The 22,700-nt window shown below is 40.9% G+C and overlaps 3 protein-coding genes across 6 annotated transcripts; 1 reads left to right on the forward strand and 2 right to left on the reverse strand.

The window, feature by feature from the left end:
• Positions 1–70: 70 nt before the first annotated feature.
• sgo1 (shugoshin 1) lies at positions 71–5,597 on the forward strand. Of its 2 annotated transcripts, none has more exons than XM_058618435.1 (9): positions 71–530; positions 1,228–1,439; positions 1,535–1,587; positions 1,678–1,742; positions 2,375–3,232; positions 3,320–3,451; positions 3,628–3,795; positions 4,887–4,989; positions 5,093–5,597. In XM_058618435.1, exons 1-9 carry the CDS (start codon positions 386–388, stop codon positions 5,250–5,252), a joined length of 1,896 nt encoding a protein of 631 aa, XP_058474418.1. In that variant the 5' UTR covers positions 71–385; the 3' UTR covers positions 5,253–5,597. The 2 variants fall into 2 exon arrangements, with proteins under 2 accessions (XP_058474418.1, XP_058474417.1); XM_058618434.1 differs by having other exon boundaries at positions 4,818–4,989; positions 5,093–5,596.
• A 524-nt stretch (positions 5,598–6,121) lies between these two features.
• kat2b (K(lysine) acetyltransferase 2B) lies at positions 6,122–14,414 on the reverse strand. The gene is made up of 18 exons (XM_058618798.1): positions 14,086–14,414; positions 12,176–12,302; positions 11,943–12,088; positions 11,750–11,836; positions 11,465–11,646; positions 11,182–11,373; positions 10,942–11,045; positions 10,700–10,825; positions 10,285–10,418; positions 9,947–10,155; positions 9,738–9,864; positions 9,531–9,641; positions 9,231–9,374; positions 9,023–9,137; positions 8,895–8,925; positions 8,602–8,665; positions 8,426–8,510; positions 6,122–7,564 (listed from the first exon to the last, which is right to left on the reverse strand). Exons 1-18 carry the CDS (start codon positions 14,284–14,286, stop codon positions 7,371–7,373), a joined length of 2,379 nt encoding a protein of 792 aa, XP_058474781.1. The 5' UTR covers positions 14,287–14,414; the 3' UTR covers positions 6,122–7,370.
• Positions 14,415–15,127: 713 nt separating this feature from the next.
• On the reverse strand, positions 15,128–22,203 carry rab5aa (RAB5A, member RAS oncogene family, a). 3 transcript variants are annotated; one of them, XM_058618802.1, is made up of 7 exons: positions 22,021–22,203; positions 19,748–19,788; positions 19,126–19,347; positions 18,803–18,954; positions 18,538–18,660; positions 18,283–18,376; positions 15,128–17,581 (listed from the first exon to the last, which is right to left on the reverse strand). In XM_058618802.1, the coding sequence occupies exons 3-7, from the start codon at positions 19,289–19,291 to the stop codon at positions 17,466–17,468; spliced, it is 651 nt and encodes a 216-aa protein (XP_058474785.1). In that variant the 5' UTR covers positions 19,292–19,347; positions 19,748–19,788; positions 22,021–22,203; the 3' UTR covers positions 15,128–17,465. The 3 variants fall into 3 exon arrangements, with proteins under 3 accessions (XP_058474785.1, XP_058474784.1, XP_058474783.1); XM_058618801.1 differs by having other exon boundaries at positions 19,698–19,788; XM_058618800.1 differs by lacking the exon at positions 19,748–19,788.
• Positions 22,204–22,700: the final 497 nt, after the last annotated feature.

Below are 22,700 nucleotides of genomic sequence, written 5' to 3' on the forward strand. Positions count from 1 at the left end.
AGCGCCATCTTGCGATCTCTTCGCTTCAGCCAGGCGGAAGTGACGTCAAGCCCAATTCCGACCAATCAGCAGTCGCGGCTCAAGATTCGAACGACTACTCTCTGGTTGTTGGAAGAAATGAGTTACTTGTCTTATTTTGTTTATAAAATAAACACATGACACATTAGTTAAATTTATTCAGCAACATTTTGGTGAACTATACATGCAGGTACGTTGTTTTCATTTACAACGTCCAACTGTAGCTCCGGGGGGTAGCGTTTACTAACGTTAACGTAGGACAGCATGCTAACTTAGCTAGCAGGTTAGCCGAAGGTGCAGAATCGTGTTTCGCTCTGGATTAACTGGACAAGTTACATCACTTTGAACTCAACAAGTATCCCAAGCCATGGGGAAGGAGCGGGCCCAGAAGAAGTCCTTCCAGCAGAGTCTGGAGGACATCAAGGAGAAGATGAAGGAGAAGAGGAACAGACGGCTTGCCAGTGCCTCAGCTCCCAGCAAAGGACGGTCCAGAATCACAAACAGGAACAGTGGTGAGGAAATGTGGGCTTAACATGCACACATGTCAGTTATTTTCCCTTTTGTTTATTTATTGAGATCAAACTTTATTCGGAACATACAGGTGTTTATATGAACATGTCGTTTTATGCCTCAAACCACTCCTTTCACACATTCAAAAAGTACAAATGGTAATCTAAAATAAAGGCCATATCAGAATCCTCTATTATTGTTATCATCATTATTACTATCATCATTATTGTTGTTATTATTATTTTTTATAATAATACACCTACCAGTCACTTTATTAGGTTCACCGTGCTGTTTTGTGTTATCTCGAGCATGTCTGGCTGTTCTCTGCTGACAGCTGGCAACAACAAGACATTTTCACTCAGAGAATTACAGCTTTTTGTTTTCCAAAAAAATTCTCTATAAACCTGAGAGATGTTTGTGCATGAACATCTCAGTAGATCAGCAGTTTATGAAAGTCAGCACTGTGCTGCTGCCATGTGATTTATGTTGAATCAAGTAAAGTGGCTGATGAGTGTTTTTCTACACCGGCGTGTCTCGTAAGCCTTTGGACTGTCACTTATTCTTAGCAGACTATTATGGACTTTATTTTAAGATTAAGAAGAACTGCACTATTTTGTTTTTTTGCTGACATTTTATGATCCAATGCAGTACATTCCATGGTGTTTTTCAAACATGTGATCTTGTTATATTTTATCCCAGTGGTTAACACTACACACACCATTCTGAAGGGTGTCCAGTTGAACAACAAAGAACTGGCTGTAGCCCTGCAAGCTGAGAAGGATAGAGTGAGGCAGGGAAATGCAGTGATCCTGCAGCTGAAAAGAGAACAGCAAGCTCTGTTCCTTCACCTGCTTCTGCTCAAGAAGAAGCTTAAGGAACAGGAAGCACTGGCAGCTTTAAAGGCTGCAGAGGTGAGCCTTGGAAACCTGTCCATATTCACTTAATTTTTCATCATTGTGGGAGTTGAGGGCTGTACTCATGTCTATATTTTTATGCGTTGATTTAGACTAAACCTGCAAAGGTCCCTGTTGAACCTCAGCACCACATTAATCTGACAGGGTACGTTTTTGATCTCATTCAAGTTTATCACATTAAAATTCAGTTATATTGCTGAGTTGTATGACTGAATCTGTTGACTCTTATTTTCAGGAGAAAACTTGCCAGACAAAATGTTGAGGAGCCCAATGTGTTTGAAGACTCACCTATCAGGACAGGTATGTGAACACATGCTCTTTTATTCCAGGTCTGTATTGGGGATTAAAGGCCATAATTATTAACTTATTATCCAGTAAGTATTTATGACTCGAGGCTGTGGGTTTTTAATGTTTTTATATTTTATATATATATATATATATATATATATGTGTATATGTGTGTGTGTATATATACGTATATATATATATGTGTGTGTGTGTATATATATAAATATATATATATATATATATATATAGACACATACATATATATGTGTATATATATGTATGTGTGTATATATGTGTATATGTATATATGTATGTATATATATTTTATATATTATTTAAGAATTAAAATATAATCTACACTTCAGTTAGACACTGAAACAAATAAAAGTATGCAAGATTTGAATATATACTTAATTTGTTTAATTTTTAAGGCAGTCATTTTTCTAGCCTTATGCCCTATGAATTGTGTACACAAAGTTGTTCTTTTTATTCTAAAACCAATCCACTGAATTAAAATACAGCCAGTTTTTCCAGATATTCATATTATATATTACAGCTGTAGTGTATAATGTCCAGTGTAACAACCATTTGTATTATTATTATTATTATTTGTCCTAATCATCATTTTTTTGTCTTTTTTTCAGAGCCTCGGTCCTCTGAAAAGAGTGGACAATCTGAATGTTACAAACAGATCACTCTGCCACCTTCTGTGGGCGTACGGCGTCAGCACACTGATAGAAAAAACAAGAGGAGATCTGAACGTGTGCAGAAAAGGCAGTCCTTGAGTGAGGGTGACACCATAGCAGGAATGGAGGCTTTAAAAGCAAGTCCTATTCATGGTGATGATAAAAATCGAAATCAGGTGCAGCGAAGATCTGAACCAGAAATGGCAGATGCCATTGACACTGAAGATTTTCAGCATTCTACCCCTGAACCTGTTCCAAATACAAAAAAAACCCAGCAGTCCAATAGGAAACAAGCCCAGCTTCAGCCTCGTACCAAAACAGAACCAGCTCCCCGGAAAGCTGAGCGTGGCCGCAGACCTGAGCGTGCCCAAATGAAGAAACCATGGGAAAATCCCAAACCCAGAGCCCGCTCTAAGAGTCGAGACCGCTCAGCCACACGTTCCAAAACAGCACCTCCACCACAGAGCAATAAGCTCAACACATCACTGGGATTTAATGACACATTTGACTTTGACTGTGAAGAGGCGGTTCACGTCACACCCTTCAAGCCAAAAGTAGATGACAGTCAGGTGGCCACCCCTGTCAGTGAAGAGCCTCCACGAAGCAGACAGCCTGTTACTGAAGATACGGCTTCCAGAAATGAGTCCAGCTCGTCATCGTTGTCCTCTGAATCGGAGGACAGTCTTTACGTCCCTCAAAAAACCAAGAGGAAACAAACTTCACCAGACCAGACCAAGGGGATCACCACTCGTAGAGGCCGGCCCTCCAAAGTCATCAGACAGAAAGAGAACATCTATCCGAAACAGGAGATCTCTGGTGAGAATTAAGGCTTGGCAGCTTTCTAACTTAATGGCATGATATAATTATGTTTAGATAACTGATGAGTATCTTTGCATTCCATAGTATTTAGAAATGAAGATTCAAGTCCTCAGGCTATGCAGCCTGAAAAGAATCAAACTCCTCTCCATCGGTACCCCGACTCTCATATCTCTAACAGCCCTAACCCCACAGAGATGGGAAAGGAAAATCACCAAGGTGAGTGAAACATGTTATATTTGTTTTATACTGTTAAGGTTTCTATGCCACTCGAGACTTGCAAAACATGGTCATGTATTCTTAGTGTACCTGCATCAAGAGTATTCAGACAGTTGTTGGCAGCGTCATAATAGAATGTTAATTTAAGATTATTTTTGTTTGTCCTGGTTTCTCAGAGCCTCACAGGGAGGATTTGGAGGACTGTTTGCTCCCTGTCAGCCCTCTGGTTGAAGCTGAGATGATGAGAATAGGCGATGTTCTGTCCAACTTTGGAGATTCCCCCAGCGATGCTCCACCTCTTTTGTCCCACCAAACGCCCAAGAGGATCAAGACGTGCAAAAAACGTAGGTTTATTTTTGTCATTTACTGTGACTGTGTATGAGGACGGATGATGTGTTATACTAAGTCACACGGAATAAAAAATGAAGAAAATTCAATACCCCGCGACCCTCATGTGGAGGATAAATCGGTAGACCATGAATGAACAAATGAACTTCCAATACACATTAGGGATGGACATTTCTAGCATAGACAGTATTTGAATATTCAATGGTATTACATGTTGAATATTTGAATATTCTAAACTCGAGTGCATTGAAAGTAATGCAGGGTTCACAGTGCTAACGGGAGCAGCGACCAAGATGCATTTAAAGACCCCGGTAAATTTCATCATTGTGGGATCTACAGCATGTTGAGCTTAGAGGAGCAGCTTCAAGATGCATTCAAGAAACCTTCTAAATGTGGTCACTTCTGCAAGTGCACATGAAGTCCACTAACTAAATGCTTGCTGCTGCTGCTGCTGCCACCTTGTGATAACAGAATCACCAGAAATAAGGTAGGCATTGCACTAGAAGGATTTGTTTTTTTTATTCTTTTTATAGTCAAGTGAACAACTGAATAGTTGGTGACATAATTTGGCACCAGGGTTGTGTAGTCATTATAGAAGAGTTGAGTCAATCGCGACGTCACACACCATTTTTATAGCATCAGAAAAATAAGAAGTTGAAATGCATCTTTGGGGTAATTTTATGTCGGTTTCTTTTTGCTAAACTAGGGTTCATCAGGGTTTTTTAGGCCTCACTTCAAGGAAGGGGTCTTACTGTCCATCTTAATGTACAGTCATTGGTCATTTCCCAAACATGTTAGTTGTAATAGAATCCCAGTTTGACCACTAAGGTATGAGCACTCCATTAAACACAAGTGTGCACTTGGGACGCATGGTCAGATTCACCTTTCAGTGTTATTACTTCTCTGTGCATTTGCCTTATTGCACTCTATACTTTAGCTGCTCACTGGTGTAAACGCACAACTCCTGTTTCCCTTTTCTCTTTCATTGTGTATCACATTATCCTTCACGTTTCTACAGGTGGGCTTGGTATAAGGACAGCAGGGCGGGGCTTGAGTCTGTGTGATGTGACCAATATGTCCCCCGCAGCCTATCGCAAGTTCCCCTCTGATGCCCGCTGTTCCACTCCTGTTCCTGCACGCAAGCGCCGCTGCACCATGGTGGTTGACTACAAAGAGCCCTCACTGAACGCGTAAGTTGGTACACTAGTACTGCTCTTACTGTAATTGGTTCTCAATTGTGTACTATACTGTGTGAATGCTCAACAAATCAAATACAATCAAATTCCTTTACAGGAAACTTCGGCGTGGAGACAAATTCACAGACCTGCAGTTCCTCCGTTCTCCTATATTCAAACAGAAGGCTGACCGGAGGTCTGAGCAAAATTCAAGGAAATCTAACACTGGCCAAAAGCAGTTTGATATGTACAATGAGTCCTTTGTTGGATGTCGCTGAAAGCAGTCACCTTGTATTTACTGTTGGCTGTCATTGCCAGTTTTTGATAGAGTTGTGGTGATCTTTTAATGTTTTTGCTTGCAAGGTTGTATATCTTTGACATTGTTTGTAATGTGACTGTGAACTTATACTTTATTTTCATATCTATGTTCATGCTCTACATGTGTTTAGTCTGCTCTTCGTCATTTCTCTGCTTTATCACTAGATAAACGAGAAAGTAATGGCTATTTTTTTGAAGTGGAATGTTTTGTGATTTCTCTTAAACCATGTTAACTGTTATTATAATGAAATGACGTGAGCTCATACTGCTGTATAATAAATTCCAATTTCTATAGAAATTTTTTCTGAAATATTTTTTAAAGACAATAACTTTTCTTCTATGTTAAGGCCTATGCTCGATTGAGCAATTTGTTTGTCCTTGTGAGCTAGAAAACTGAGTCACATTCAACTATGTTTTTTTTTTTTTTAGATGGAACTAAGTTAGTGTCACGCCATCTTTTGCAGATTAAATAACCCTTGCTAATGCAAATAAAAAAGGCAATCAGAGATGGCAGACTTCACCCCATTCTAAAATTCTAAAAAGGTTATTCTAAATTCTAACAAGCCTCTGTTGGCCTCTGTTGCTCATATTGCAAGCAAGTGCAGAAGTACACACACACACAGCCACCAAAAACAATACTTCATGTCGACTTTGTGGGGAGAAGTAATAAAAACTGACAAGATGTACCTTGATTATAAATATTCACTGCACCATATCTGAAAGGTATTTAAAAGTCACATGGGCAACTTTGTCCTGTTGTCTTTACAAATACAACCTACTGTATTGGGAGAACATTTAATGTCACTAAGTTGAAACAACACACACAGAATTAACCCCACTTCTCTTTTATTCAGTCTATAAAATAGGGTAACACTATGTCATTAAAACCAGTTGTACAAAGAGCATGAAGTCATTTTTTCCAGACACTACAAAATGTATTTTTCCTAAAGTTTGAAAAGTACAAACACCTTTTTTACAAAACAGCAAAACTACATAGTATTGCACAATCTTTTCATTTATCTCCAAAGTATAAAGTTCAATCTCCATCTGCAGGAAAAAATAAGAAAATAAATTAACCTTGTCTTTAGCATAATTCTTTTTAAATTACAGCACATAAATAAGAATAAACTCCAGATAATTAAATTAGCTCTTGGTCAACAGCCGTAATTTATATGTCAAACAAAATCTGAAGAAGACAAATGCTCTAATTTATGTTAACTAATACTTGGAAAAATAAAAGTGCATTTTGATAGACAAACTGCCCTTGGTGGCTTTTACTAAAAAAAGATTATTTAGTTCTGAAACATAAAATATATGTTATATACACATTTAAAATATACAATGGGTATAAGTGCTTTAAAATGATAAGTCCATACAAATTTAAAGTATGTGTTCCTCTTTTGGCAGGATGAACTCATCACAGACAAACTTTGACCTCATTGATGGCGTGCACACTCACAGGTACGAGATTATATAGACAGGAAAATCTATTCTCAATCACAGTCCGTAAAGGTAACACTAGTGTAGTGATGTAACACACAGTAGATGTCTATGCTGCTCATGACAAATCTACCTGAGTCAACTGAGAGGATGTCGCCATTTAAAACGGCCGGATATGAAAAGAGAGATGAAGTTTTACCGCAGTCAGCTGTCGTACCCTTCCGAAAAATAAGCCCTATTTAGTATGTTTTCCTATTTCAGCTTCCACTGTCCTCTCTTTCCATGGCACCCTGGGATTTCTAATGAAATATGAAGACACAAGCTTTTTTGTTTCTTCTCAGCAACAGACTCGCTGGTTGTCTCGCAGCGAGACCTTCCGTTGTGGCCGTTTGTTCAGTGTAAATGGTACTGATTCAGGATCTTTGCCTGCATGCATCAAACATTAAGAGTGCTGATCTGAGACCTGTGTGGACCTTTCACACCTTCCTGAAAACTAACTGCTCCAGAATCAGTAGTCCTATCCTTGGCTTGTCTCTGCACACAGCTGTCATTGGAATCATCAACACACTATATCCTCGCCTTGACCACTAGTTTTAAGGTCTGTCTCATCCTCTGTCAAGGAGAAACGTCTTCTTCTCCTACTTCTCAATGAGGCCTGCTTCTTTGATTTTGGTGTAGAAGAACTTCTCAAGTAAGTTGGCACACTTGTAGTACTCGCTCTCTGGTGGGTTGTATTCACGACAGTTGGTGAAGATGCGCTGCATGTCCGCCATGAACAACTTGCGAGTCATGTAGTACCGGCTCTTTAGGCGTTCACTCATTGTCTTGAGGTCTGTGAGGAGAAAAATTGGGAATTAGTGAAATGTGAATTGTACGGCTCTTTAAAGGTCCAGTGTGTAAAAATGACTGCCATCTAATGGTGGGAATGCAGGTTGCAACCATTGGAGAACACCACCTCTCTTGACTCCCTATTCCAAGCATGTCAGGTAATTATTGGCTTTTTTCCATCATGGAACGTAACCCTGGGTCAGGCTTGCATTTTGACACAGAACAGTACCTTCACTTGGCAGGCAGGGTGTGTGCTGTGCCTGGCAGCCACATCAGCAAGGTGTGTAGCGTGACGTTGTACCAGTGCACGGACAACGAACAACAACATTGAACGTGACACAACATGTAACACAACGGAACAACAATAGAGCAGTAGGGTTCTTTTCTGCTCAGTTTGTGGCTGTTTGTCTCAACAAGACGTCAAGCTTTGTGTGAGAATAGACTGTGGGCGTTGAAATAAACAGTAGCAAGGGAGTGATGCTTTTCTGGCTCCACCCATACTGTACCATACCATTACTGTAGCACCCCAAGGGAAGGGTACCAAAAATGGAATCTTTGGGGCCGGTTATTCCTGGCACTATTCCTAATGGAAACGCCAAAAATGTGTACCATACCGAACTGAACAGTTCCACTCAGTACTGTTCAGTTCGACACATACCAGAAAGGTAAAACTTAACCACACTTAATTCTTGTTCTGATACTACTTACTGACTGAACATTGTTCATAATCATCGTGGATGACATGGTGTGACTCCATATTCTCCCTTAAATTGATCCTTACTAAACCTGATAAACCTGATATATTGTTTGTTTCTTAAACCTTGTCCCCTCCCTGCTGCGTAACTGTGGCCACGCAACTACATACCCATGGGGAAGCGAATCACTTGATAGTACCCAGGAGCCTCTGTTTTCTTCACAGGCTCCATGAAAGGCCAGGCGTTCTGGTGACTCTGTGGCATAAGTTAGAAAACGTTGTTAGAAAATTGTTGTGTTTACTTTGTTAAACGTTCTCTGCATGACTCTCTGCTCTTCTGCCCTCACCTTCACATGTTGGAGGATAGTCTTCAGCGTGTTATACAGTTGATCAGGGTCTTTCAGTTCCTTCCTGGAGGAAAATCAATAGAGAGAAAACGGGTAATAAAAGCAATAATGGCAAACAATAGTGTAAAACAAATAATAGGATTAAAGTGCTGTTAGCGAGGAGTTCCCCATCGTTTTGTCCAAGTTATTGATTTATATTTGATGTTTAATTATGTGACTGTCCACTGGTCCTAAATTTGGAATCCTGCTTCTTGCCAACAGGGAAAACCTTATCCAAGTCATTTCACACTTACCCTTTGCCCACAGGTTTCCATCCAGTTTCACCTGGCAATGACATGACACCACAGTTAGACATGTATGTCACATTAAAAGTTAAATAGTGTAAGACAGAGACATGCTGCACTCTGTTAGTGTAACATACGTATGCCTGGAATACATTCTATGGGAATTTGCCGAACTCCTTCCTTAAAACAGGAAAGTCCAGGATAGACTTTTCGGATCTGAGTCTGCTTCCTCTCGATCAGTTTCTTAATGATCTGAGAGACAAGGAGAGAGACAGAGACAAGAGTCAAGAGTATGGATTAAAAGATGTTAAGCTTTTTAATTTTAGAATGTAGACACCCACACACCTCCTTCTGCTTCTTGATGATAACAGAGAACTCTGTGTAGGGGATACTGGGGTTGAGTTCACAGCCCATGAGTGTGGCTCCCTCATAGTCCTTGATGTAGCCCACATACTTGGCCTTGGGAACCTTGATGTCCTTTGAGAAACCCTGAGAGGAAGAAGGAGACGTATCAAACTAGAGAAATGGTGGATTAAAGGTGGATTTTGACCACTAGAAAAACTAGAAAAAGAAGAAGTATTACTGACCCCTGTGACCATAGCAAGTATAATCAAACAAATCTGTGTATATTATTAACCATGGTACCTGTTTTTTGAAATAGCCAATGGCGTACTCGTCAGCATAAGTGAGGAAGTTGAGGATTTCATGCTTGATGTGATATTCCTTCAGGTGGTTCATCAGGTGGGTTCCATATCCCTGCAGCCACAAAGGCAAAGGTCAAAACTGACCAGTCTACTGACCAGAATATACTTGCAATGAAATGCCACGCTGGGAAACAAGGAGTGCTCTCACCTTGACCTGCTCGTTGGACGTGACAGCACAGAAGACGATTTCTGTGAAACCCTGTGACGGAAACATGCGAAAGCAGATCCCTCCGATGACGCGGCCGTCTTTGATCAGTGACAGAGTCTTGTGCTTCCTGTGAGTGAAAAGATGAATTTCAGTCACCGCCATTACACCTCCAACTGTGAAAAGTGATAACAAACTGGGACGCCACCCACGGATCAAAGACCAGCCGCGTGATGTACTCCTTGGGCATACGGGGAAGTTGGTGGGAGAAGACATTTTGGAGGCCGACGAGCCACATCAAGATCCGCTTATTGGGCTTCTGGTTTAGGGAGTTACCAATGACATGGAATTCAATCACCCCCCTGCGCTCCTCTAAACGAGCAGCTTCATCCCGCGCAGAGTGAGCTGACAGCAGATTGGTCTGAACAGAACGGAAGGAATTAAGTCATTATCTTCTCTACCATCATCAACTGAATATCAGCATGATATCTCTCACCAAAGTCTATCTGTGAGTTTCTATTATTTCTTTATGTTTTTTTTTTTTATTTACCTCAGGGATGGCGGCAGGGTCAGTGATGGTTGCCATGACTTCATTGATGAGGTCCATAGGGATGTCACCCACCACCCGTGGTCTCTTGGTTTCCTCATGTGGAAGGGGCTCGGAGGGTTTACGCTTCTCCCCAACTACGACATAGTAAATGAGGGAGAGAGGAAGTTCCGTCATTGAAATATTCTAATCAGCGGTGAAGCAGTGTGTCTAAATGCAAACAAGAAACTAACCAGCATTTGACATCAGCTGACGACACAAAAACTATCATAGAGTCAGTGTTAGGAACAGCTTTAATGGCAACATTCAGTTAAATTCTAACAAAAATGTGTTAGTTGCCGTGGAGATGTCTGTGAAACATAAATAAAGCAGTCAGATGGAAACAATTAAATAATAATAGTCGGTCTAACTTGCATACCTGGGTTTGACTCCAACACGGACGCTGTTTTCCTGGCTGGACTGACGCTGCCACAGGTGGAGGGGTCCACTGACACTGGACTAGTGCTGTAGTACAAAGGTCTGGCCACAGGGGGCGCACTGATAACTGCAGAACAAAAGAGAGTAAAAAAAAACAACCCATCACCCATCATATTCCATCATATGTTTAAAAATGTAGTGATGCATGTGTGTTTCTGTGGAGCCTGTGAGGGCGTTTGCTACCTGTGTGAATAGGAATCTGTCCCCCTGATGCTCCTGCCAAGAAATCTTGGCTCCAGATCGGCGAGCTGTGGCTGTAAACCTCCTCCTCCAGCATCGACAAGAACCTGAGCCAAAGAAAACTAGGTTAAACAGGTTGCCACGTGTGCTTATGAGACTACTCTGTGGTTTTGATATTATGAACGTGCATGTATGTTGGTCCGTGAGTGATCTCAGAGTTCCAGTGTGTTTGTTTTTCCTTACTTGGGAAAGTGTGTCAGGATGAGTGTGCGTTTCTCAGGTGGCAGCTTGTCCTTTTCCTGTCTTGCCTGCTCGAGCAGCTGCTTCCTCATCACAGTGAACACAGAACGTAACAGTGTCCGGCCGAAGATCTGAGTGGTCTCGTACCGGGGGAGACTGTCACAGAACTGAGGCACATTGCAGTAGCAGAGCCACCTGTGATCATCAGAGAACACAAGTAACTTACTTTCAACATGACAATGACACCATGCAGCATGTTCATGAGCTATGCGTTGGCGTTTGCTACCTTGTGTAGTTTGCTTTGTACCCGGCTAAGTCATCATTGGGCACCCTTAGGCGTCTCTGTGAGGGCGTCTCCAGCTGCCAGTAGTTGATCTGGTTGAGAAACATCTTTGCCAGCTCCACGATTGTTTGGCGTTCCTTCGATGGAAGGTGGCTGAATTTGTACTGGACAAAATTATTCACCCCCTATTTTGGGAAACATGATAAAAAAAAAAAAAAAAAGAAAGATACAAATTAGAGACAAGGTGAAACACTTATTTGTGTCAAAGTGTTTGTTTTGTGTAATTACTTGCTCAATGCTGGGTTTTTCAAACGGAGGACTCTCCTGTGCTTCTAACATTGGTTTACCCATCTGCAGAATGGATTTCCTCAGCAGCTGAAACATAAACAAAAGAGGCTTGAATATACTGTATTTGCTTGTACACAATGCAAGTAGTAAAATCCATTGTTGGGGTATTTTGATTGCAAAAGCAGATGCTTACCTTGAAGAGCGAAAAGTAGACCTGCTTAGTGTCGGCGTCCTCCTCTTTGTGAACGCATGTGTAGAGATACTCCACGTCCAGGACGATGCCCAGAAGTCTGTTCATTTCTTCCTCTGATACGTTTTCTAGGTGGGTCACGTGATCACCTGGGCGATAAAATTGTAAAGCAAATCACAAACGTTTCACGTGATGATAATGATGTTCCCGTTTCTTTCTTCATCGTGCTAACATACCTAAAGTGTGAGAGCAGCTGCGGCAGGGCTCCTGCAGGTTGACTGTGTTGGACTGCTGGTCGGTTCGCGGGGGAGTAGGAGGGGGGTTCTGACTTTTCCAGCCATTACATTTACAGGCTCCCTCAACCTAAGAAAAGAACATAGCATTTTTAATCTTTTCAACATAGATTTAGATTCAATTGTCACAGTGAGTCAAAATACAAGTTAAACAGATTTTAAAAGCTTCAGTAGGCAGAGTTTCAGAGTTCCATCCACAAGTTTGTGTCTCTCTGTCCTGAGCCCCAGACACACTTGTTTCATATGTGACAAATGACCTAATATAACATCTCGCAACCTTTCTCTGCCATTATTGACATGCTTGGCATTCTTTGTCTGACTCTCTTTAGGACTCTTAGGTTTCTTTGCAGCTTCTTTGCAGCCTAGAAAGTCATAGCAAACACTGGCGTAACTACAGTATCTTCCCGTGCAGAGCGGCAGTAATATAACAGACCCAATAAGAGTTTCCTCTCTCTGAACTCTCTCTCTCCGTAATATGTCAAAGTCACCCATCCCAGGCTAAATGTCCCCAGGCCTGGAAACAGAGACTAGAGGAGGTGCAGATGTGTTGATCTCTCACAGATTTACCTTATGATTTACTGTAATTGTTTTATATTGTGCTGTCAGTAAAAGGTAATCAGCAGGGATGGGACAATATATTATATAGCCGCACATTGCAATAAAAAGCTCTCACAATAATTTGTTTGTGATACATTTTAATAACAGCGATTCTTGAGTATTTTAACGTGAGTGACTTGGAAATAGTTTTTCCCACTCACTCCAGAAGCTCCTTATCCACAATGAGCTTATTTAAGATTTCTATTTCACCTTTGATTGTTCCCTAAAACACATGAGTCCTTATTTGCAACATTTCATAAAATATATTTGACTTAAAAAAATAATAATATATATACATACATATATATATATATATATATTAGTATGTTTTCCTCCCTGCCCATTTACAAATCAAATTTTTTTTTTTTTTACAATAATCCCAATTAGATCATGAATCTGAATTTTGATTGAGATTATCATGATAGGAATTGTTGTTAATATCGGGCCCAGTGGAAAGTTATGAGTAATTTGGTTTCTAACTTTCCTTCACTGTGTGATTCATACATAAATGTGTTAAAAATGTCCCAACGATGAAAACTTTAAAGCCTTTTATATGTTCATGGAGGCTTGTTATGACGGCCTGGTCAGTGAGAGGTGGGGGTGAGCAGGACTGTCACCCGCTAGAGGTGCTGCACGACGCATGCGCTCTGCAACAACAACAAACTCCGCCCCCCCCCCCACCCCCTTTCAGCAGCTGTCACCCTGTCATAACAAAGACCCCGTCTCTCTCTCCGCGGATCATACGCTGCATAAACCCAGTCAAACCCTCATTCTCCACCACCGCGCGCTGACAGGAGGCACGGGGCACCGTGGATCTCCCCCCCCCCCCCGTGGAAAACACCAGAGCAGCACACGCACACACCCACACAGTGGAGCTGCAGCCTCTGAACACACGCAGCCTCAGTTACTCCCAAAGACACAGAGCCAAGCCAGTGTTTACGTTCACAACCCCCCACCGTGACAGAAACACAGTCCCAGTGTAAAAACGGCGGACAGAGCACAGCTGGAGGCCCCGGCTTCACGGCCCCGTGGTAAAACACAACAACACCGCTGTTCATTAACAACGTCCTGATGTCGCTTTTCAATAACTGCTTCGTGCATGCATAAGATGAAAAAAAAATGAAGTGCGGCAATGGCTTCCTTTGCTGCGCTTGCATTTTGCAAACTCTTGCAGCCGCGCACAGGACAGGACACGGGCTTTAATCAGAGAACGCGCTCGCGCCGGTGTGTTTCACAAGTCTGCAAATACAGCATACTTTGCAGGATGAATACACTCCGAGTTTTTCCAGTTTCTTCGGCCGAGGAGAGGAGCGGAGTTGCGCCTTCTTCACGGCGATACGTGCAGATCCTCCAGCGGCGCCAGAGCCCTCCGTCCCCCCGGCTCCAGGAGCGGCCGGAACCGAGCCCGCAGCTCCGATGGCCGGCGAACCTTGCTGGATCCCCGCGCTGTCGGCCATTATCAGGAACGAACCCCCACAGGGACCCGTGGCCCGGGAAATATTCGCTCTACCGTCCGCTCTATTCCACAAGCGGAGGATCAGACATGGCGCTCATCCTTATTTTCAATTTCTCGCTGTAGGTTCATTTTCCTCCGCTAGGGGACTCAGACGGGACAGACCATAACTGAGAGAGAGGTCACAGAATGCAAACGAATGTGTGAAAAAAAAAAAAATTTCAAGGTCAAATGAGATGGAAATCAAGCACATACGGAGTCACACAGTGTCTGACGGACCATGAGATAAATAACAGTGAGCAATGCTTTCTTTTTAGACTACATGAATATTTATGTTGCACTTCAACATCATGGAATGCTTCAAACTTTCTATATAGGAACCCATTTTTTTTTTTTAAATATGACAAACCATTGCAGCCCAGTTTCAAGTAGAAATTATATTAAAAGCAAATTTTTTACTGACACTTCTGTAACACAAAGCCGGACAAACACAGCTGCTTATGTTCCCTAGTGCTATAAAAAGTAAATTATACACTAATATTAATTGTCCTATACATTTCAGCTGGTCCCTGACTTCATACAGTGTGAGAATAATCAAACACAGGCAGTAATTGTGTTAGTCCATGTCAACTTCTACTCAATGTCCATGACAATGTTAGATATAAATCACAAGTAAAAGTTTTTGAAAAAAACTAAATTGCACAATCTCTGGAAGAATATAAGACAAATTTAAAGAAATACTGTCTGACCTCTTAAAATTAGTTGTTAAAGATGAAACTAAATCCAAGTCTTTATTAACTTCAGGTTGGCAACAACAGTCCATGCACACACACATACAGTCAGTCTGATTATAATAAATGATCAAATTTATTTCAGTATTTATTTGGTCATTACAGAACAGTACTGTCAAATGCTTGCATGTAATTAATTAGGTGTTTATGACAAAAAAAACCCCCAAAAACCTTAACCCTGATATGTTAATCCATTCATTTATGAACCACCCTTTTTTACAGCACAGAGCTGTTTACTGTTTTCAATGAGATGGTCACAAGATGCTTTTCAGGGGCGGACAGTTGGTTCATCAGACCGTTTTGTACTGTGTCCAACTCCTCTGCATGTTCTGATACTGCAGGTTCTTGCTGGACAAGAAATCATAGCTTAATACAAAAAGAAAATATAATATATGATAATAACAATAATTTGTGAGTGTTAAAAAATAGAAACCAACATATTTGGATATTACTTTTTTATCATTTGAGAAGAAAGTACAAGACAGATGAGTAAATAAATGCAATTTCATTCTTTTTTTATAACACTACATACAAGACCACCACTGATTATAATTTAACCATTTGTGTGAAAAAAGAACAGCAACAAAACCAAAGCTGTTTTTTTCTGATAACTGTACACTTTTTTTTTTAATGATTATCTAGACAGCCCCCTAGCAAGCATTAGTCCCGTCACTGGTAAGTCAAAAAAAAGAGAAAAACACCTACACTGCAACACCCTATTTACAGTATATTATTTATATATATTTATATGTATTTATATTTATTTATATATATATATCACACTGGCTGAAATTATGACAAGATATATTCATGAGCATCATTAGTGCAAGGCCGGAGTAAGACAAATCTGTAAAAAGAGCTAACCACATGTATGACTGTGTGTGTTTCCATGTGTTTGTATTGAACAATGTACAGCTGAAAGGTTTATGGAAAAGAAAACAAAAAAATATGTGGCCAACATAAGTGAGAGGGTTGTGTAACAGGCTGTGTGTGTGCATGTGCCTATGTACAGTGATGTTTTGGTTCGACAGTTCAGAAGGAAGAAGTCAACGCAAACGTGTGTTCATGTGCAAACGTGTGCTTGACGATGAACATACGGGCAAATTAAGGTATGAGTGAGTCTATAGATGAAACCTGTCACCAGCCAGTCAGGCCCAGTTTTTTACGTAACCGTGTCTTAAGCACTTCCTAATCAAGAGAAAATGAAAAATAATCATCATTCAAAGGTGACTATGAAGCAACCACATTGCAACTCCTTGCTCGCTACCATCACCTTTGCTTTTTACGATGTGCAAACCCAGCTGCAGCAACATAAACACAATAGAAAACGTTGTCTGAATTAACTACTGAATTATCCAAAAGGACGAAACCCAAGAGTCCCCGGTCTAACCATCGAAGGGTGGTCTACAAAAGATTTATGAAAAGACACTGCATGTTCTTGTTGTGATTAGAGTGGGGTGTAACAGAGGGGGGATTGCTGATTTCCAATGGTCGTTGCGGACATTTAAAATCACAGAGTAAATACCGTGAAACATTGCACAATGCCACTAGGGACAGCTACAAGCAAACACAGGCCCATAATAGAGACTAAAGTTGGTAGAAGAGAATGTAATCTAGTGCTACTTTAGTGGGGAAAGGATGTAGATAAAGAGGCAGAGGTGAATCAAATCTAAAAACAACTATAGTCCACAGCTGTTTCAAAACCATCAGATAAAAGGGTCCCAGTGGCAAAAGAGAGACACTTAGGGTTCTGTTCGGCATTTCTTCCACTCTTTCCTCTTTCTTGCATACATAATACACTCCTCTTCTCCAGTAGTATTTGTCTATGTGCTACTGCAGACAACAGTTTGTCTATTTTAGGCCATGTAAGTGTGTAGATATGTGCATCCACATTTTTGAAATTGTTATAGCAAAAAAGGGAAAACAAGAAACAAAACAGAAAAACCAGAAGACACCTTTTAGTATTTCTGTAGTTAAGACTTAAGCTATTCCAGAAACGGGAAGTGAGCACTTCCCCTTAATGAAACTCATATCTACATGATGGAAAGAAGATGTCAAACAGCAGGGTTCACCAATATCTGCTGCTGTCGTTAATCTTGAAGAACTGATGTAAGAAGCTAGATGACAGAAAGTAACGACAAACGGTTAGGAGTCTTTATCACGTAGCAGCAGAACCATTATGTGGGACAAGAAGCAGAGCGCCATGTTGATCAGTGTCATGGCATTGACTTCACTACTGAAAAATTAAAGGCGGGAACTTTTTCTTGTTTTGCCAATCAGATAATTGGGGAAAGGGCACAACATGTTGCATTAGGAACTGCAGTGGCAGTCAGGGCATCAGTCGCATTAGCTACTGCTATACAGGTTGTTTGGAAGGAAGGCATTCTTCAGGTTAGTTACTGCAGCATGGAGCCTTGGCTGGCTGGGCCGCTTCCGTCAGGTCCACTCCCCGGTTCCGTCCACTGTTGGCTCCTGCAGCCTGAGGCTCACTCTTCGGCAATCTCTTTGCTGAAATTAGACAATATAACCCAACATGAACTAAACAACAATCAAAGAAATTACAACTCTACAAGAGCAGAAGAAAAAGGATACAGCTTCCACCATACAGTTCTAGCACAACTCATGTTTTTTTTTGCTTTTCCATCAGTGATAGTACCTGATACCTGGTGCTTTTTTTAAGTACCTGCTCAGGTGAGGTTCCAAGCGAGCTGATACTAAAATGTGACACTGACAGACTGCCAAGCACTGATTGGCAGAGAGCGTAACGTCCGACACAGGAATTAAACTGTAGGTCAGTTAAAAAGACTTAAAAATCCTGAAAACATACGCTAATCTCCAACATTTAGAAAGGACATTTCTTAAATCTGGAGGAGTCTGTTAAATAAGATGTATTTAGTAACAGTCTGTGCTCTGGTCATGCAGGAAGTACTGAACTAATCTATTTAATGAACTGATTCTAATGATTCAGTACACTGAAAACAACTGCTTTGCCCGTGTGTTGCGTACCAAACGATGTCACGGCAGTTTTGTGCAGCCGCGCTATGACGACCCCACCCACATTGGGGAGGTACTTTAGTGCATATGGAAAACGACGTGCTAGAAATGTTTAGTGGAAAAATGCAGACTAGCAGTGGAAATGATTAGCTTGGTTGCCACTCCACAAATTCTCAGAAAAAAAATCAATGAATTATGTGTTAAGAGTTACCCACCAATGGCCATGAATATCTCATTCACATTCATCGATGTCTTAGCTGATGTCTCCATGAACAGTAAGCTGTTGTCATCGGCATAGGACTGGGCATCCTGGAAATAGAACGCCATGAATTTTCAATTCATTCTCATAAATGCATGCTTTCAGGTTCAACATACTTCTCATGTAGTGTTATCACATAAAACAAATAATGATTAGATTCTCTTTGATTACAAATAAATAACTGTCAAGGCACTGTTATTTTTTGTCTCACCTGGAAGTCGACAGCTCTCTTGTTGGCAAGATCAGCTTTGTTTCCTGACAGAGCGATGACTATATTAGGGCTCGCTTGTCTCTGCAGCTCCTTTACCCAGTTCTTTGCCCTTGCAAAGGACTCCTGCAAACACAGGAAATAGTTCCATTTGTAAGAAACTTTATGCGATGTGTTTAACTTGTCAACTGAATGCATAGCAACTACTTTAAGTACAACTCAGAGTAAGAATGTGTTCAGAAAATTGCATAAAGGTGGATGAACTTGCCTCATTTGTGATGTCATAGACCACAATAGCAGCCTGTGCTCCTCTGTAATACATGGGTGCCAGACTGTGGTAACGCTCCTGACCTGCAGTGTCCCATATTTCAAACTTGACTGTTGTGTCATCTAGACACACTGTTTGCGTGAGGAAGGCCGCTGAAAGGACAGGAAAGGATGATAGATGAGTCAGCAGTGCATTATCAGTACCTGCACAAAACCGTCTGGTGTGATAGGAGGTAATAAATTCACCTATCAATCAATCAGCTATAATTACATACACCTACCAAAGAAGTGAGAAAAAGCCTGGTCTGTTGATATGAAACTTACCTCCTATTGTACTCTCCTGGAATTCATGGAACTGGCCCTTGACGAAGCGAAGCACTAAGCTGGACTTTCCAACAGCTGACTCCCCCAACAGCACCAGCTTAAACTGACATATTTTGTTCCCTGAATTGGGTCCATTGGGTCTTGTAGCTCCTCCCCGATTGGCCATGACCTAGTCAGATCCCTCGGTGTACTGTATGCTAAACCTCAGGAGCAGCAATTCTACTGCAAAAATCAAGAGATGAGAAGGGTTAATTGAACAATAAAAAGCATATGACATTTGACTGCATCGTAGCATTATGAAATAACACACACGTTAACACTGAAACAGAAGTAGCTTGACATATCTACTTAAAGCTGAGTTTGGAAGGATACCCAGAAAATTAGGTGATTGTTAAGTTCCATTCTTAGGTAGTTAAACTACTAAACGAAATGGGACCAAGGCTTTCTGTCCTGGGATGAGCACAGACAGACAAATGTGTTTAAGAAGTAACAGATGACCTGAGACAGTCCATGAAACACCCTACCCATATTGACACATTGTTGGTTATAATCAAACTTTTTCTTTTTCATGCCTTTCAACCTGTCCACAAAAGGTGTGCAGTCGAAGAGTCAATAGGATCACCTTCTCCCTGAACTGTCTTGTGAAGTCTCCCATCATGGCTTCTGGTTGGAAACAGAGATTAGAGAAACTACAAAAGTATAGTTCTCTCTTAGACCACTTGATTTACATTATGTTGAAAGTTTAATTATGGAATTATTGCTCAATACTTACATTAAAACATATGTTACCTATCCCTGCTTTTAAGTTTTAGCGTGTAACTTAAAAATGACATTCAGACATACAATGCTGATTAAGCCTATCAGCTCCACACAGCTCTCTGTGTTTCTCAGTATAGCTGTTTTTGTGTCTGTAGTGACACAGCGTGATGCATTTTACATCACAACTGATGGAAAGAAGGCAGAAACATAACAGCTACAGTAAAGTAAAACACCAGTGAACTTTGTGTGAAGGAATTAAAACTGGAGTCTCTGAAACATGAGTGAGGTGAAACAAATGTTGGAAGAGGACTTAAAGTCAAGGTTATCCCCGGTTCTCTGAAACATGAGGGAGGTTGTGAGATATTGAAGCAAATGGTTGAGATACGGACCTAGAGTCATCCATTCAGAAAGCTCTGAGGTGTAGGTCAAGTCCTCCCAGACGCTAGCAGCATTTTGGTGACAGAAGTTACACACTGGACGTGTAAGAAAACAGAGGCCAGACAGACTACATTACGCTTATTTTCAAAATACAGACCTAAGCTGTGACCTCTCTGATAAGCCGAATATAAAGGGTTTAATGTCCCTTTTCTGGCTGACACTACCAACCTAGTTAGTATTTGTATAGTGTGTCACAGTATACTACATTATGATGTTACAGTGCAATGACATATGATTCTTCCCCCACTTTGTATTTGGTCTTTCTTTCATCTGTCAAGCATGAAAAGCCTTCATTTACATCTCTGACATTGTTTTTCTAGATACAAAACACAAACAAGCATATACTGCCGACAATGCCTTTGTGATTGACATTATCCAGTAGAGGGAGAAAACCCTCCAAAACCACATACAGTGACACAAGCAAAGAAAGGCTTGTCAAAACTCCCTGCAATTTCAAGAGTTCGGCCCACCCACGTGTATGGTTACATACCATGCATTCATGCATTGCTTACTAATTTATATAGAACACACGGCTGAATATATAAAACAAATGGTGGTTGTCAACTAAGTGACAAACACATATCTGACGTTTGCAGGGGGAATTTGACCCGAGCATGATCGGTGCAAGCAAATTCCTGACCACAATGTCTCTCAATGTGCACACCAACTCCCTCATGCAGGTGTTTTAAATCAATGTAATACTGCAGTTATGCCAAGATCGACATAAGAAACAGCATTATTGTTCAGATGCACACTTCAAGTGTACCTGTAATAATGCTGAACAGAGTTATAATTTTAATATAATAGTATATATATATATATACATACACACTACCCCGTGGTGATATATTGGTTATATACACATGGAAGCATCGAAATACCAACACAAGGAGTGTGATTCGCATAGAGCTACATTTTTAAAGACAATAGAAGAAAATGATTTGGTTATAAACACGTGTGTGTATACAATGTAAAAGTCGCAATATCTACATTTGTTAGGAGTCGACATAGAAACGAGTAAGAAACAGCAGTGAGAACAGACTCCTGAAACAGACTTGTCAACAAACGCTGCACACTACAGAACTGCACAGCTCACATATAATGAACAACAAACACACCTGCTCATGTGAGGTGTAGCCAAGCATTTATTTGGATTAAGAAAGGGGGAAGCCATTTTCCAAACTGTTTTGTAGTCTAGACAGTTAGCTTAGCTACAATCGCCATAGTTAGTCTAGAAACACCAGTGTCTCAGTTGCTTTATGAACAGCAAACGAAACGGTATACGCAATGTTATCAAATAAGCGACTGTATTGAAAGATAGCGTTATCAGTCAGAAATCATTAACAGCTACGCTACAGTCGCCAAAACCACAACAAACAAAAGCTAACATTAGCTTGATAACACTGTTAGCATTCCACCCACTAACCTGATTCCACCCTTCTAGTGGTTGGACATTACAAAGTCAACTGTAAGACGTTTGTATTGACTACCACGCTGGACATTGCTATTCACGTCTTTTTGGCAACACCTCAACACATAGCAGGACTCGCTGAGACATGACAAAGGCCCACATTCTCCTGGTAATTAAACAACAACGACATTAGCTGGACTAGCAACAGCGCTAGCTCACATTAGCAGACGTTAGCGTTAGCCAGCTCGCCAGCTGGAAACAGCAACTTGTCGCCTCATGTCAAGTACCTGAGAGCAGCCAGACGGTGTTCTGAACTTTAAATACCGCCGCGGTGGTATCTGCACGCGGGACTTGGGAGGCTGTTGTGAGACGGTGCAGGGGAAACAAAGAAAATAATTTCAAAAACCCCGTCACGTCTCCTCCTTTCTTTCTTCTCGCAACTTCCCCTTAGAACCAAAACACAAACAAGACCTTCCGCCCCCTGTGCCACGTCACACGGCACGCCTGCTACTGCTGCTCCAACCTAGTTCTCACCCACATAAACGTTTTATTACATTACATGTCATTTAGCAGACGCTTTTATCCAAAGCGACTTACAATAAATTGAAAGCCAACTGTTTTATATAGGTTTCATATTTATTTGATAAAAAAGAAATGCAAGAAAAACAAAATTAACACATTTAAACCAGTTAAAGTTAAAGACTGATGATCTGTTGCACTTTACAATAAGGTAGGCTTAATTTTACTAATCGTTAAATTATTAAATTATGATTGTTGTAAAGAAAGCTTTAACTGTAACTATACTTAACTTACTTACGATGTGAAAATCCAATCAACACACTCAGGAAATTAAAACAATTATTCTTCCTGCCTGCCATGAAATGTTGCAACTGCAACACAGTGACGAGCCACGAGGCGGCGGTATCGCAACATTAGTGTCGGCGGTGAAGAAGAAAAAGAAGGAAGC

Source organism: Solea solea, chromosome 20 (genome assembly GCF_958295425.1).
Source record: "Solea solea chromosome 20, fSolSol10.1, whole genome shotgun sequence".
Taxonomy (NCBI): Eukaryota; Metazoa; Chordata; class Actinopteri; order Pleuronectiformes; family Soleidae; genus Solea; species Solea solea.